The sequence below is a fragment of the Vespula pensylvanica genome, chromosome 4 (genome assembly GCF_014466175.1).
Source record: "Vespula pensylvanica isolate Volc-1 chromosome 4, ASM1446617v1, whole genome shotgun sequence".
Classification (NCBI taxonomy): domain Eukaryota; kingdom Metazoa; phylum Arthropoda; class Insecta; order Hymenoptera; family Vespidae; genus Vespula; species Vespula pensylvanica.
This window is the reverse complement of record NC_057688.1, coordinates 7,133,668-7,146,167: the sequence shown is the minus strand read 5'-3', so window position 1 is coordinate 7,146,167 and position 12,500 is coordinate 7,133,668. Positions and strand designations below refer to the sequence as shown.

At 32.0% G+C, this 12,500-nt stretch overlaps 1 protein-coding gene across 1 annotated transcript in view; it reads left to right on the top strand.

The window, feature by feature from the left end:
* LOC122628429 (division abnormally delayed protein) overlaps positions 1 to 12,500 on the top strand; it is a 104,361-nt gene that overhangs the window by 9,617 nt on the left and 82,244 nt on the right. Inside the window, exon 2 of the mRNA XM_043810731.1 lies at positions 4,590 to 4,730. Coding sequence (XP_043666666.1) covers positions 4,590 to 4,730 — 141 coding nt within the window. The remainder of the gene's footprint in view (positions 1 to 4,589; positions 4,731 to 12,500) is intronic.

Sequence of the window (12,500 nt, the reverse complement as noted above, 5' to 3'; positions counted from 1 at the left end):
CGTCATCGAGAGTTTCACCGATCGAAAGGCCGTCCCTGTATTAATATCGAGACTAATGTGTAATACTTCCGTGTTCTTCATCCAACTTTATTTCATACAGGGTGGTCGGAAACTTCTTAGCTGGGTCGAAACTTTCTCGGATCATTTTGAAATATTTTCCTTTTTTCACAGATTGCAAAGAAACTTTCTTTCCTCGTAGTTCTACATTCTGGGGAAGATATTAAAAAATAAATTTACAAAAAAATGGAAAAGAAAAAATAAAAAAAAAAAAAAGGAAGAAAGAAAACTTCGTCGTGTTTTTCTCGGACTACTTTATTAAGTCAATTTTTTCCTTTTTGTCAGACCATAAAACTATTAAGAATCTAATCGCAAATTTAAAAAAAAAAAAAAAAAAAAAAAAAGAGAAAGAATGTCTAGAGAAATGTTTCGAAAAAAACCATCTAAGAATTTTCAGTCCATTTAGAGACTTTTCATCCCGACCTGTATAATTTTCATATCAAAGATGCGTTCAATATACGTATGTAGGTGTAATAAAGAGGAAGGAAAAAAGAAAGGGCGTAGGGATGAACGAAAGGTACTCGAACGAATTTACGCGTTTTCTAACATCCCCCAGAGCTATATTTATTTATACTCCTCTTCTTCGTAAATATATTCATGAGATTTTCTTTTTTTCCATTTCTTCTTTTTCTTTTTTTTTATTTTCATCTCCCTTACTCCCCTATCGCACTATCATTTTCTTCCTTCTCGTGAATCTACAAGCTTTTTTTTCTTCATTTTCTATCAGTATCGAATGTTTCATCGATCATTCCTTTTTTTTTGTTTGACAAATAAGAGATTTTAAATTATTTTGTATGATCTTATTAAAAATATGTTTTTTATATATACATATATATATATATATGTATATATATTATAACCAGTATCTAATAATTACTTTTTTCTTCTTCGCCATTTTGATTTTTCTTTTCTTCTTTCTTTTCATTCTTATTTAAATATCAAGATAATTATCGTGCTTTTTTGTAGAAAATAATAAAAGAATAGAATATAGAGAATAGAGAAAGTGAAAATAAATTTTTTGATTAGATATTTTATCTCGTTGTCGCAGTGAAAAATCGATTGGTAAATAACTAAATCGATAGGGTGGACGTAAAATAACATTGAAATATATGTAAGTACCTAATGTTGCTTTTACGAAGGTAACGCCTATCGAGAAGTGTCGAAGCTGAGTACCTAATCCTCTGTCGAATGGAGAGAAGAAAACTTGGCACGATCTACTTGTCTCTCTCTCTCTCTCTCTCTCTCTCTCTCTCTCTCTCTCTCTCTCTCTCTCTCTCTCTCTCTCTCTCTCTCTCTCTCTCTCGTTTCTTTGGCTTTTCCTTTTACATACATACGTACGTACATAAGTACATAACCAAAGTACGTACGTACGTATATACGTAGGTAAGTACATACATATATACAGGGTGGTGCCAAAAGTTTTTAAGTGGGCCAAAAGTTCTTAAACGATTTTAAAAATCAATATTACTCTGTTTTTTTTTTTTTCGAGACCTTTCGAGCAACTTGTAATTGGACTCGTCGTTTAACTAGTTTGGTCTGTAATTTTGTCATTTTTAACCAAGAAAAATAAAAAGAGAGAAAGAAAGGAAGAAAAGAAAATACGTCAATGTAAGAAGTCTGGAAAAAATATAATCGATTTTTAAAATCATTCCAAGAATTGTTGAGTCCTCCAACCAACTGTATTGAAATCAACCAACTCATCAGTAACAATATAGTTCAAAATTGTCACTATTTTTGTTCCCTCGTATATACTTAATATTCTAATCGTTTTATACATTTATTATATATACATATACGTTTGTTAGGTAATTATACACACGTATACGCATTGGAAAGATGAAGAAACTTGAATGAAATTTGAAATAATATCTTTTTAATGTACTATTTTGGTCTATATTGTACTTAAATGTATATGTACAGAAAGAAAGAGGACGATTGAGAGGAGACAACAGGACCCTCTGGAGGATAGCCGTTAGTCTCGTTTTATTTGTTCGTCCATGACCCTTTCTCTCTCTCTTTCTCTCTCTCTCTCTTTCTTATTCATGGTAGATGTCGATCTATCGTATTTTATCGGGCTGCTCCTGTAATTGCACAAGACGACCGAGTAGCCATCGTTCTTACTCTTTCTATCTACCTCTTCCTCTTTCCCTTCTCTCTCTCTCTCTCTCTCTCTCTCTCTCTCTCTCTCTCTCTCTCTCTCTCTCTCTCTTTCTAAGCAGCTTTTGCGTGTGTCGCTATAATTGGGACGATAAAAAAAGGGAGAGAGAGAGAGAGAGAAGATAAAGTCTGTCGATCGGCACAGCTGTCTTTCCTGACTGCTAATTAATTACAATAGCGTTGGCAAGTGAGGAAGAAGAAGAGGAGAAGAGGAGAAGAAGAAGAAGAAGAAGAAGATGATGATGAAGAAAAAGTATTTATTCGTTTCTTTCGCAAACGAGAGACAAGACGAAAATAGACACGACAATTAGAAAGACGAAACGTATCTGTAAAGCAAGAATGTTTTCTCTGTATCTCGAAATCTTTTTCTATGGATGTGTGTGTATATGTATATATATATTTATATGTATATATATATTTATTATATACACATAAATACATATATACACGCTTACATACATATGTATATATCTTCTTTTATTTTTCTTTTTATTCTCTTGAAGTATTTAGATTAATTAATTGGTTTAAAGTATTAGATTAATCAATTAATTTAGAAAAACGTTTCTAACGATATCAAACGTTTAGTTGGGATTAATTTTATAAAGAAATTATTCTGTATAGAATGATGTAAAAGAAAATGGCGAGATACGAGAAGAACGTTTAAATGGAAATAGAGAACGTAATCTCTCTCTCTCTCTCTCTCTCTCTCTCTCTCTCTCTCTCTCTTCGATTTTCAAATATCTATATGTATGTAAGTACTTACATACATGCACACACACATATACATATATATATATATATATACAAGCTCTCGATTCGATGGATCGTTCTACGATAATTTTGTCCTTTAACCGAGACGCAAGGAATTTAATTGTTCGGTTCCTCGTTAGTTCGTTCGTTCATTCGTGAACTTATCAGACAAGAAGATGAAGAAGAAGACGAAGGACGTGCCATCACAAGGAATTTGATTTACGACTTGGATTAATGAAATTTTCGTCGTCGAATAAAGTTCCATGCGGTTTAAACCTCAACTACGTGGAATATCTCCTATCTTTCTATTTCGATATCCGACTTTTGCGAAAAAAAAATTTATTGATCTTTTTCTTCTTCTTCTTTTTTCTTTTTTTTTCTTTTCCAGGATTATCTCTATCGCATTTATCTTTTGTATTGATTTTTATTTTTTTTTTGTGTATATATATATATATATATATATATATATATAATGTATTTTTTTCTCTCTTTCTTGTTAAATCAATCGATTTCTACGAATGAAAAAAAAAAAAGGATATGTATACAGATTTCATGGAAAAATTTATTATATCTATCTGTTCGATAGTCACAATCAGAGACGATAATATTCCTAGATTTTTCCATTTTTATCTTTTTCCTATCTTCCTTATACGAAACATCGTTGACGAAGATCGTACAAGTTATCCAAGATGTAATCGATAAAATAACGATAAAGGAAGGTGTCCATTTCCAACCGCACAACCAACACTGATCACTCGATACTGCGTTCGTTTTATATCCGAGAAAAATGCTATTTGAGAATGTGGGTTAAAGATCTGCGGTCGTATCGATAACAAAATGTTCGCAATTAGCGATCTTTTCTGCCAGTTAGCACTCTGTTAAACTATTATAGTATAGTATGGTATAATACAAAGAATAGATAATGTATTCGTATCTTGATCGAAATTATTCTGTTGATAAGAAGAAGAAGAAGAAACAAAAATAAAAAAATTGTTATAAATTTTATTTAATAATCTTTTCTTGAATTTTATAAAGAACCGAAGAAAAAATTCGTAGATGATTCTAAACATTTTATTTGTATTTCTTTTTTTTTCCTGCCCTTTTTTATTTTTTTATTTATCATCATTCGCTAAAAGATTCATCAACAAATTTTAATTTATTTAATTATAGTGTTCCAAAAAAACAAATTTTGGAGTTAAGCTCCTGAGCGGGGGAGGTGATAAACCCTTTGAAAATCTCAAATAGCAATAGGGATCAAGTGACGCGTCATTTGAAAGGTCTTTTAATTTTCTTTACAATGGTGTTTCTTTTCTTTCTTTCATTTTTTTTTTTTTTTTCCTTTAATTTCGAGTCAATCGATAGTTTTAGAAAAAAATGCGTTTTAAATTTTAAAAAGGAATTTCTATTTTATTATATGTTCAAAATATTTTTTCTAGTATTTTTCCGATCTTCATGCAATAATAAAGTTTCTTGTTTGTGACGTCTAATACTTTGCAATACAGTATTGCATATTATATATATATATATATATATATATATATATATATATATATATATACATATGACAGGATGCGAATAAAGCTATAGGATTTATAATATCTTTTTCTTTTTTTTTCTTTTTACAGCGATATGTGACGCCCCATGCTGTGGACACGAAGTCGAGGATCATTTGAGACACAAAGCCGGAAGGGATTTTCACAATTTGATTCATCATCACAGCAGGAGTCTTCAGGGACTTCTTGCGACGACTGCTGATGCATTGAGAGGTGAGCTTACGATTTCAATTACTTTTTTACATACATATACACATACACCAATATATATGTACGTAAATACATACTTACTTACAAGTCGAATGAACCGTATAAAGCGAATTACGAACAATTTCCTCTGAAACCGAATTCATTAGAATTTTGGAAAAATCGCACGATTTTTTACACAAAAGAATATCGTTGAAAAATTGCGCTTCTTCGAGCGAGTGAAAGAAATTTATTCGAAAATCACGCGTTCATATATATATATATATAAATTAATTGTAGAAGTATAAAAATTTCGATAAAAATAATTCTTAACGCTTTAGACGATCGTACATATGTTAGCGAAAAAGTTCATAGACTCTTATCGTAGTTTTATAATCTGAAAAAAAAAGAAAAAGGGAGAAGAATTATATATATAAAATTATATATATAAAGTCTCGAAAAAGATTTGAATTTTAATTAATTTTTATTTCACTCGTATGAACTTTTCGCCAATTTCTTTCTTTTATACATTTTATTTATATACAATGTTTCTTAAAAAAGAAAATATATAAAATAAAATAAAATAGAATAAATCGGATACACGTCCACTTTTTCGATATCTGTATCTTTATAACGACCAAGTAGGAGTACCTGTTTCGATAGTACGATAAAGTAGGGTCATCGGAAAGGAAAGTAAAGGAAAGGAAAGGAATACTCCTACAAAGATATCTCTACAACGCGATCTGTCTTTTCATCTTTACGGAAAACCATAAGAGAGATGTCGGATTTGACTTTCCGATAAAATCCGAGCTCGCGAGAACATTTCTAACGTACTTTGAAACGATCTCGCTGCGAGAAGAAGAAAGTAACTGGGGAGAGAGAGGGTTGGGAGGACGGAGGGAGGATGGAGAGCACGAGAGGGTAGGACGAAAGGGATGGGTCGAATACGAATGGAGATCTTGATAGCAAATCTCGTAGACGTATTCACGGTTGATCCCTTATTTATCTCTCTCTCTTTTTTTTTTTTACTTTTTCTATCTTTTTTTCACTTCACTCGAATTTTTTTTCTTTACTTTAATTTCCTACTTTGACAAGGTGTATCTTTTCTTCTTCTTCTTCTTTTCTGTTTCTTTTTCTTTTTTTTTTTTTTTTTTTGTAGAAATGAAGATTTCTACAAAAAAGTGATTTTTTTTTGATTAAATAAATGATTTGACAAAATAAATGATTTTTTTTGTAGAATTTTTAATTCACTTCCTCTATTTCTTTTCACCGATTCTTTTGTATGGTTTTTTATTTTTTATTTGTCATTTATTTTTTACGTTAGCCCTTTTCGTAATTCTTTTTTTTTTTTTTATTCTTTTTTATTTGTTTATTTTCTTTTCCTCTTTATATAACGAGTCTCGCGTAGAAAGAGAAAAGTAAAAGGAGAAAGAAACTTCTTTTCGTCGAAATAGGTACAAGAATTTTTTGCTAGAAATTATTATAAAATACATCATTAGGAATGATACATACGTACTTGCGTGAAATAATGATCATTGTTCGAAAATATCAAAAATAAGTTTTAAAGGAAAAAATAAATTGTCGTTCGAACGAACGTGCTGTTAAGTTTTCTAAGTTCAGCGTTTCGTTTTAGCGGCAACATTTTTTATAACTTTTTAATTTACTACAATTTTTCTATTCGATAATAATGAGTCTTGCGTAAAAGAGGAAAAGAAAAAGAAAAAGTAATTTGTCTCGCGTCGTAAATAGAACAAGAATTTTTTATCAAATTATTATAAAATATTGGATTGCTCAATAAGTATGTCGAAAGTTTTGATAACTTATAATTAAATAAATAACATTAATATTTCTTTTTCGTTTTATCGAAAACGTTCGATATCCTATAACACTGTAGAGTATTTCTTTTTAATTACAAATTTTTATTATTGCATATCTAAATAAGAATAGAATATATTTTCGTAAATAAAAATAAATTGTACATTTTACGGTATTGTTTTATTTTAATGTTCGGTATTTTTCTATCCGAATAAATGACACTATAGGGCAATTCTTTTTTATTTCAGAACTTTTAATATTTCATATTCAAATAAATATCATTGTAGAGAACAGATTGAATACTTCATAGCATAATATTTAATATTTAAATAAATAAAACTAATATTTTTTGATATATTTTTAATGTATATATACATATATAAAACTTCCTAAATTATATATTGGCCAATCCAATAATAATAATTAATATAATAAAATGATGAAATATAAAAAAAAAATAGGTTACAAACAATTGTTGGTTAAGGACGAAAGAAATTCTTCTTCCATTTTTATTTTATCTAAAGAAAAATCATTCGATCTGGTAACCTCGATATTCTTCACCATCGATTGTCGATAAAATAAGAGGCGAATCGTTGAGGAAACCCTACATACATACATACATACATATATACATAAATACATACATACATATATACATACATACATAAATACATACATACATACATACGATAAAATATAGCAAAATATATATCTCGAGCTTATTTGTCATGTGAGCCATGTCAATTCAAAAGGATCAAATCAAGGCCAAATCAAAAGGATCAAGAAAGTATATTTTTACAGTTTTAACAAAAATCAAACGAACAAAGTTTCTCAGAGAAAAAAAACTCGCTTGAAAAGTGGAAAATGAACGAACGAAAGAACGAACGAACGAATAAGCGAATGACGGAATGAGCAAATAAATGAAGAAACGAAAGAAAGAACTTAGAAACAACCGATAGCATGTGCTTCTCTCTCTTATTCGCATGAACGACCTCGTTCTATCTATTTTCTCTCTCTCTCTCTCTCTCTCTCTCTCCCTTTCTCTTTTTTCTCTCAGCTCTCGCTCTTTCTTTTGCATTGCTATAGATAAGTAAGTATATAAGCATTCGTATTTATGCTCGAGACCGAGATAGCTTGATTCTCTATTTTCCATGCGAGACTTTTCGAAACGTGCAAAGCTTTTACTTTTTTTTCCAAAAGTTTTCCTAAAGTTTTTGTCCTTTTCCTATTCTCAATCCCTTCTCGTCGTTATTTCTTTCTTTCTTTCTTTCTTTCTTCCTTTCTTTGTCTCTTTTTTCTTTGCCTATTCTCTGTATTTTTTATTCTCGTTTTCTCGTTTCTTTTCTCTCTCTGTCTCTCTTTTTCTCTCGTTCTCTTGGTCTTTGGCTAAAGCTTCTATACGATCTCTCGTTGGTTACCAGGCTAGCTGAGAAAATCCCTAAACTCTCGACCGGTAGATTTTGTAGTATTTCCTAGCTCGGCCATGTGCGTTGGGATATTGCTTGAGTATATATATATATATATATATATATATATATATATATATATATATAAAGAGAGAAAGAAAAAAAGGAACAAAAAAGAAGAAAAAATGTTGGACTAGGAACGTAGGTAACGTATGTATATGTGATACGAGGGAGAAAGAGAGAGAGGGGGAGGGGGAAGGGGAGAGAGAGAGAGAGAGAGAGATGGAGGTACGGGGGTGAAACAGAACATGGTAATGAAACGAACGAAAAGAGAGAACGGGTAACGTGCGAGCGAGCTTTTAAATTCGTGCTTGGAATATTGTACAGACAGGACTCCACTGCCTACGAATACGGTAAACGAACGGGAAAAGATTTTGCGAACTTCTGGGATTAACATACAAGAGAGAGAGAGAGAGAGAGAGAGAGAGAGAGAGAGAGAGAGAGAGAGAGAGAGAGTAAAATACTCGAAAAATGTTGATCACATAGGAGAAACCTACGAGGGATTAACGAACGCGGAAAATTCGCGACATCGAGGTTACAAAGAAATAAAAAAAGAAACAGAAAGAGAGAAAGAGAGAGAAAGAGAGAGAGAAATGATACGATGAAGATTCTGTGAATATAAAATAAATATATAGAGTAATAAATATATAGAGTTAGATGATGAAACGAGTTGAAAGAAAATAAATAAAGAAGAAAAAAGAAAAGAAAGAAAGAAAAAAAAGATATACAGATCGGATAAAAAATTTCTATATAATTTAAAAAAATCAATTACGCTCTTTTTTCTGAGATATTTTAAGGCTGATTTGTTTTCTTTTTCCTTTTTCTTTTTCTATATTTAGATTGTTCAGAAATAGAAGTCGAGTTTGTAAAATTAAAAAGTCTGCGAAGTACGAGTATGTTATCGATTTTTGAAAATCGAATTAAGAACTTTTGGCTCGTCTAGGAACTTTAAAGATCTGTCTATTTTGGAAAAACAATTTTATTTTCTTTCTTTCTTTTTTTTTTTTTTTTTTTAAATATTTACATATGTCGTACGAGTAATTAAATTTTTTCATATAAGAATAACTTCAGTAACCTCGATATTGTAACCGAACGATTGCAAATAAAATTTTGATTTAAAAAAAAAAAGAAATAGAGAAAGAGAGAGAAGGAGAGGGAGTGAGAGAGTTAGATGTTAGAAACGCGAGTAACGAAATAAAAGTAAGTAGTTGCTTCTAATCTTAGCGAAGTTGTCGCTCGCGTTCGCACATTCGTCGGGTAAGAATAGAAGACCCTACGAGCACCGAGACCTTTCCTGCTTTATTTTCTATACCTATACACAGAGACGGACACATACAGAAACGTACACACAAAACGACTCTCGCTTCGTCATGTCGATCATAATAGTAAAACGATTTTCTTCGCAAAAATTCAACAATTCGTTCTAAATCATTCTTCGTAAAATTACATAACAAAAAAATATTTCTAATAATATCGAGTCACCAAGTATATAGATACATATGTAAATACCTATGATTATATATATATATATATATATATATATATATATATAATATATTCACATAACTTACATGCATAACACAATCGTAAAACCCGTATAAGCAATTCGAATAATAAAACCTACTATACTTCTAACGTAATCCTAACGCGCTTAAATGCCTTATCGATGAAGTATCTATAAAGTTATTAGAAAGAAAAAAAAAATAAAAGCAATGGAACCAAAAAAAAAAAAAAAGAAATATAAAAAGAAAAATTCTAACAGGTATTCCAGACAGGGTCGTAGACGTCGATTATCATAAAAAAATATCGTGACCAATGTCCACGCATACGCATGCAATGATACATATATAAATGAATACGGACATACACGCTTGCATACGTTGATATATACTCAGATATTTAAACGGCGAGACGGTCACCTTTTCGTGGCCTTTCGTAATTACGATTTCGATCGTCGGTTGCGTTCGCAAGAAAAAGAGAAAAAGGAGCGAGAAAGATAGATAGAGAGAGACAGAGAGAGACAGAGAGAGAGAGAGAGAGAGAGAGAGAGAGAGACGGATAGATAGATAGATGAAAGAGAGAGAAAGAGGAGGAAGAGGAAGAAGAGGTGGAGGAGGAGGAGGAGGAAGAGGAGGAGGAGGGACCGAATCAGCTTTCGTGCAAGCTGCACTTTCGAGAGAGGACCGAGAGAGAGTCGTAGCGTGCTCGCGACCTTATACGGCCGCGAGAAAGCGAACTGAACGGTCCTCTCCCTCCTCCTCAGCCCCTCCTACACCCTCACTCCAGCAGCCTACCCTTACTACTCTTTCTTTCTCTCTCTCTTTCTCTCTGTTTTTTCTCTGTCTGTCTGTCTGTCTGTCTCTCTCTCTCTCTCTCTCTCTCTCTCTCTCTCTCTCTCTCTCTCTCTCTTTCTTTCTCTTTCTCTTCGTTCAATCCTCTTTCCGATGAAAAGAGTGAGAGAACAAATAGCAAAGCTGTTGCTGTTGTTGCTGCTGCTGTTACTGTTGCCGTTGCTTTTATTGTTACTTTTGCTATTGCTGTTGCTGTTGCTTTTGCTTGTTAGATCTTAACATCAAATAGAGAAGCTGAAACTACGTTGCACGTATCTGTATATGTGCATATTATGTATGTATGTATGTATGTATGTATGTATGTATGTATGTATGTATGTATGTATGTATGTATGTATGTATGTATGTTAGATCGTATATACATATGTACGTAGATATATACGATGTATGTACGTACGTATATATCTACATACATACATACATACATACATACATGCATACATATATGTATATATAGGAAGTCTTCGAACTCTCTAGACGTGTATTTGTAAGCGTGGCACCAGGTGCGATCGACAGGTCGCAAGCCGCGCGTCGAGTCGCGAACGGACGTGGACGAGTGCAGCTGCATTGATCTACGACGCGTATGCACCGAACTCAACGAGAGAAGAACCTCTCCATTAGCTCGTCACAAGTGTCGCCCAATTTCATCCAATTAATCATATTTCTCTCTCTCTCTCTCTCTCTCTCTCTCTCTCTCTCTCTCTGTCTCTCTTTCTCTCTAGTTCTCTCGTTTACATTTTATTTATCTAGTTTCATGGAATGAACGAACGAATGAATTATCTACATATATTAATGACTAATGAATATTTAATTAGTTTAAATTTTAAACGAAAACGTTTGAGAACCACTGAAATTCTGAATGAAACTTTATCAAGGGATTTATATATTCGTTGATATATTACGTGTATATATTTTTATTATTTAACTTCAATGGAGATGTTATCTCTTTTTCTCTCGCACAAACACAAAAACATACGCACACAAAATAAGTAATTTATTATATTAATGAATTAATTATTAGCTCTTCCATTAAACGTCCAAATGCTAACCGATTTTATTTCATTAATCATATTTCTGTCACACATATGTTCTCTCTCTCTGTTTATCTCTCTCATGCTTATATTTTATTTATCTGATTTCGTGGAATAAGTATGCTTATATTAGTTATATCGATTAACGATTATGTAATGAATATAGAATGTAAACGTATAAGAATCATTGAAATTCTCAATGAAACTTTATCAAGAAATTTATCAAGAAGTTTACGTTGGATATATTACGCGTATGTATTTTTATTATTTTATTTCAATTCGAAATGTTTTCATGTACACAAGCGCACGTACGAGTACCTACATATACACACAAGGTAAATAATTTATTACACATCAACGAACGAATTATTCGTTAATAATTTAAGCGACATACGTACGTGAATATCATAGTCGTATTAAACGTTAATTTCCGAAACGTTAAATACACAAACATTATGATTCCCGTGGATATTAGAAACGTATATGAGCATTAATGTTGAAGCGTTACATATATTATATATTTCTCAAGCATATTGATCGATTATAGAGTGCCGAATAACTAATAATACAATTAACATTTTAAATAGGGAAATGTCTAATCGTGTTAATTCAAAACGTTAAATCCTCGAACGTTAGATTCCTCGATTCTATTATAACTTTGTTCCTTCTTGTCGGTTAGTCCTATCATGGCTCTAATCAGAAACGGGAATGCTAACTCGCTTAAAGGAAGAGAGAAAGAGAGAGAGAGAGAGAGAGATCGCATGACTCATCATGCAACGTAATGTGGAAACGTCGTCTTGCAAATGTCGCGAACGAGTCGAACGCTTGCTTTAGCGTGTCTCGTAAATGTGAGTCCATGTAAGTACCAACATACATACGTACATATGGCGGATAGATATTGTAAAGTAAAACACACACGCTTTTAACATCTTTAAATTCAGTCTGCGTTGTCTACTTGTCGTTGTAACGTTACGTAAGCGTCGTTAAGAAAGACTCGCGTAAGCGATCGCCCGGCAAAAGTTTAAACCGCCTCAACTAAAGAGGGGAAAAAGAGGAGACTCGAGAGTTTGCGAGGGCCATGGTCGTCTCTCTCTCTCTCTCTCTCTCTCTCTCTCTCTCTCTCTCTCTCTCTCT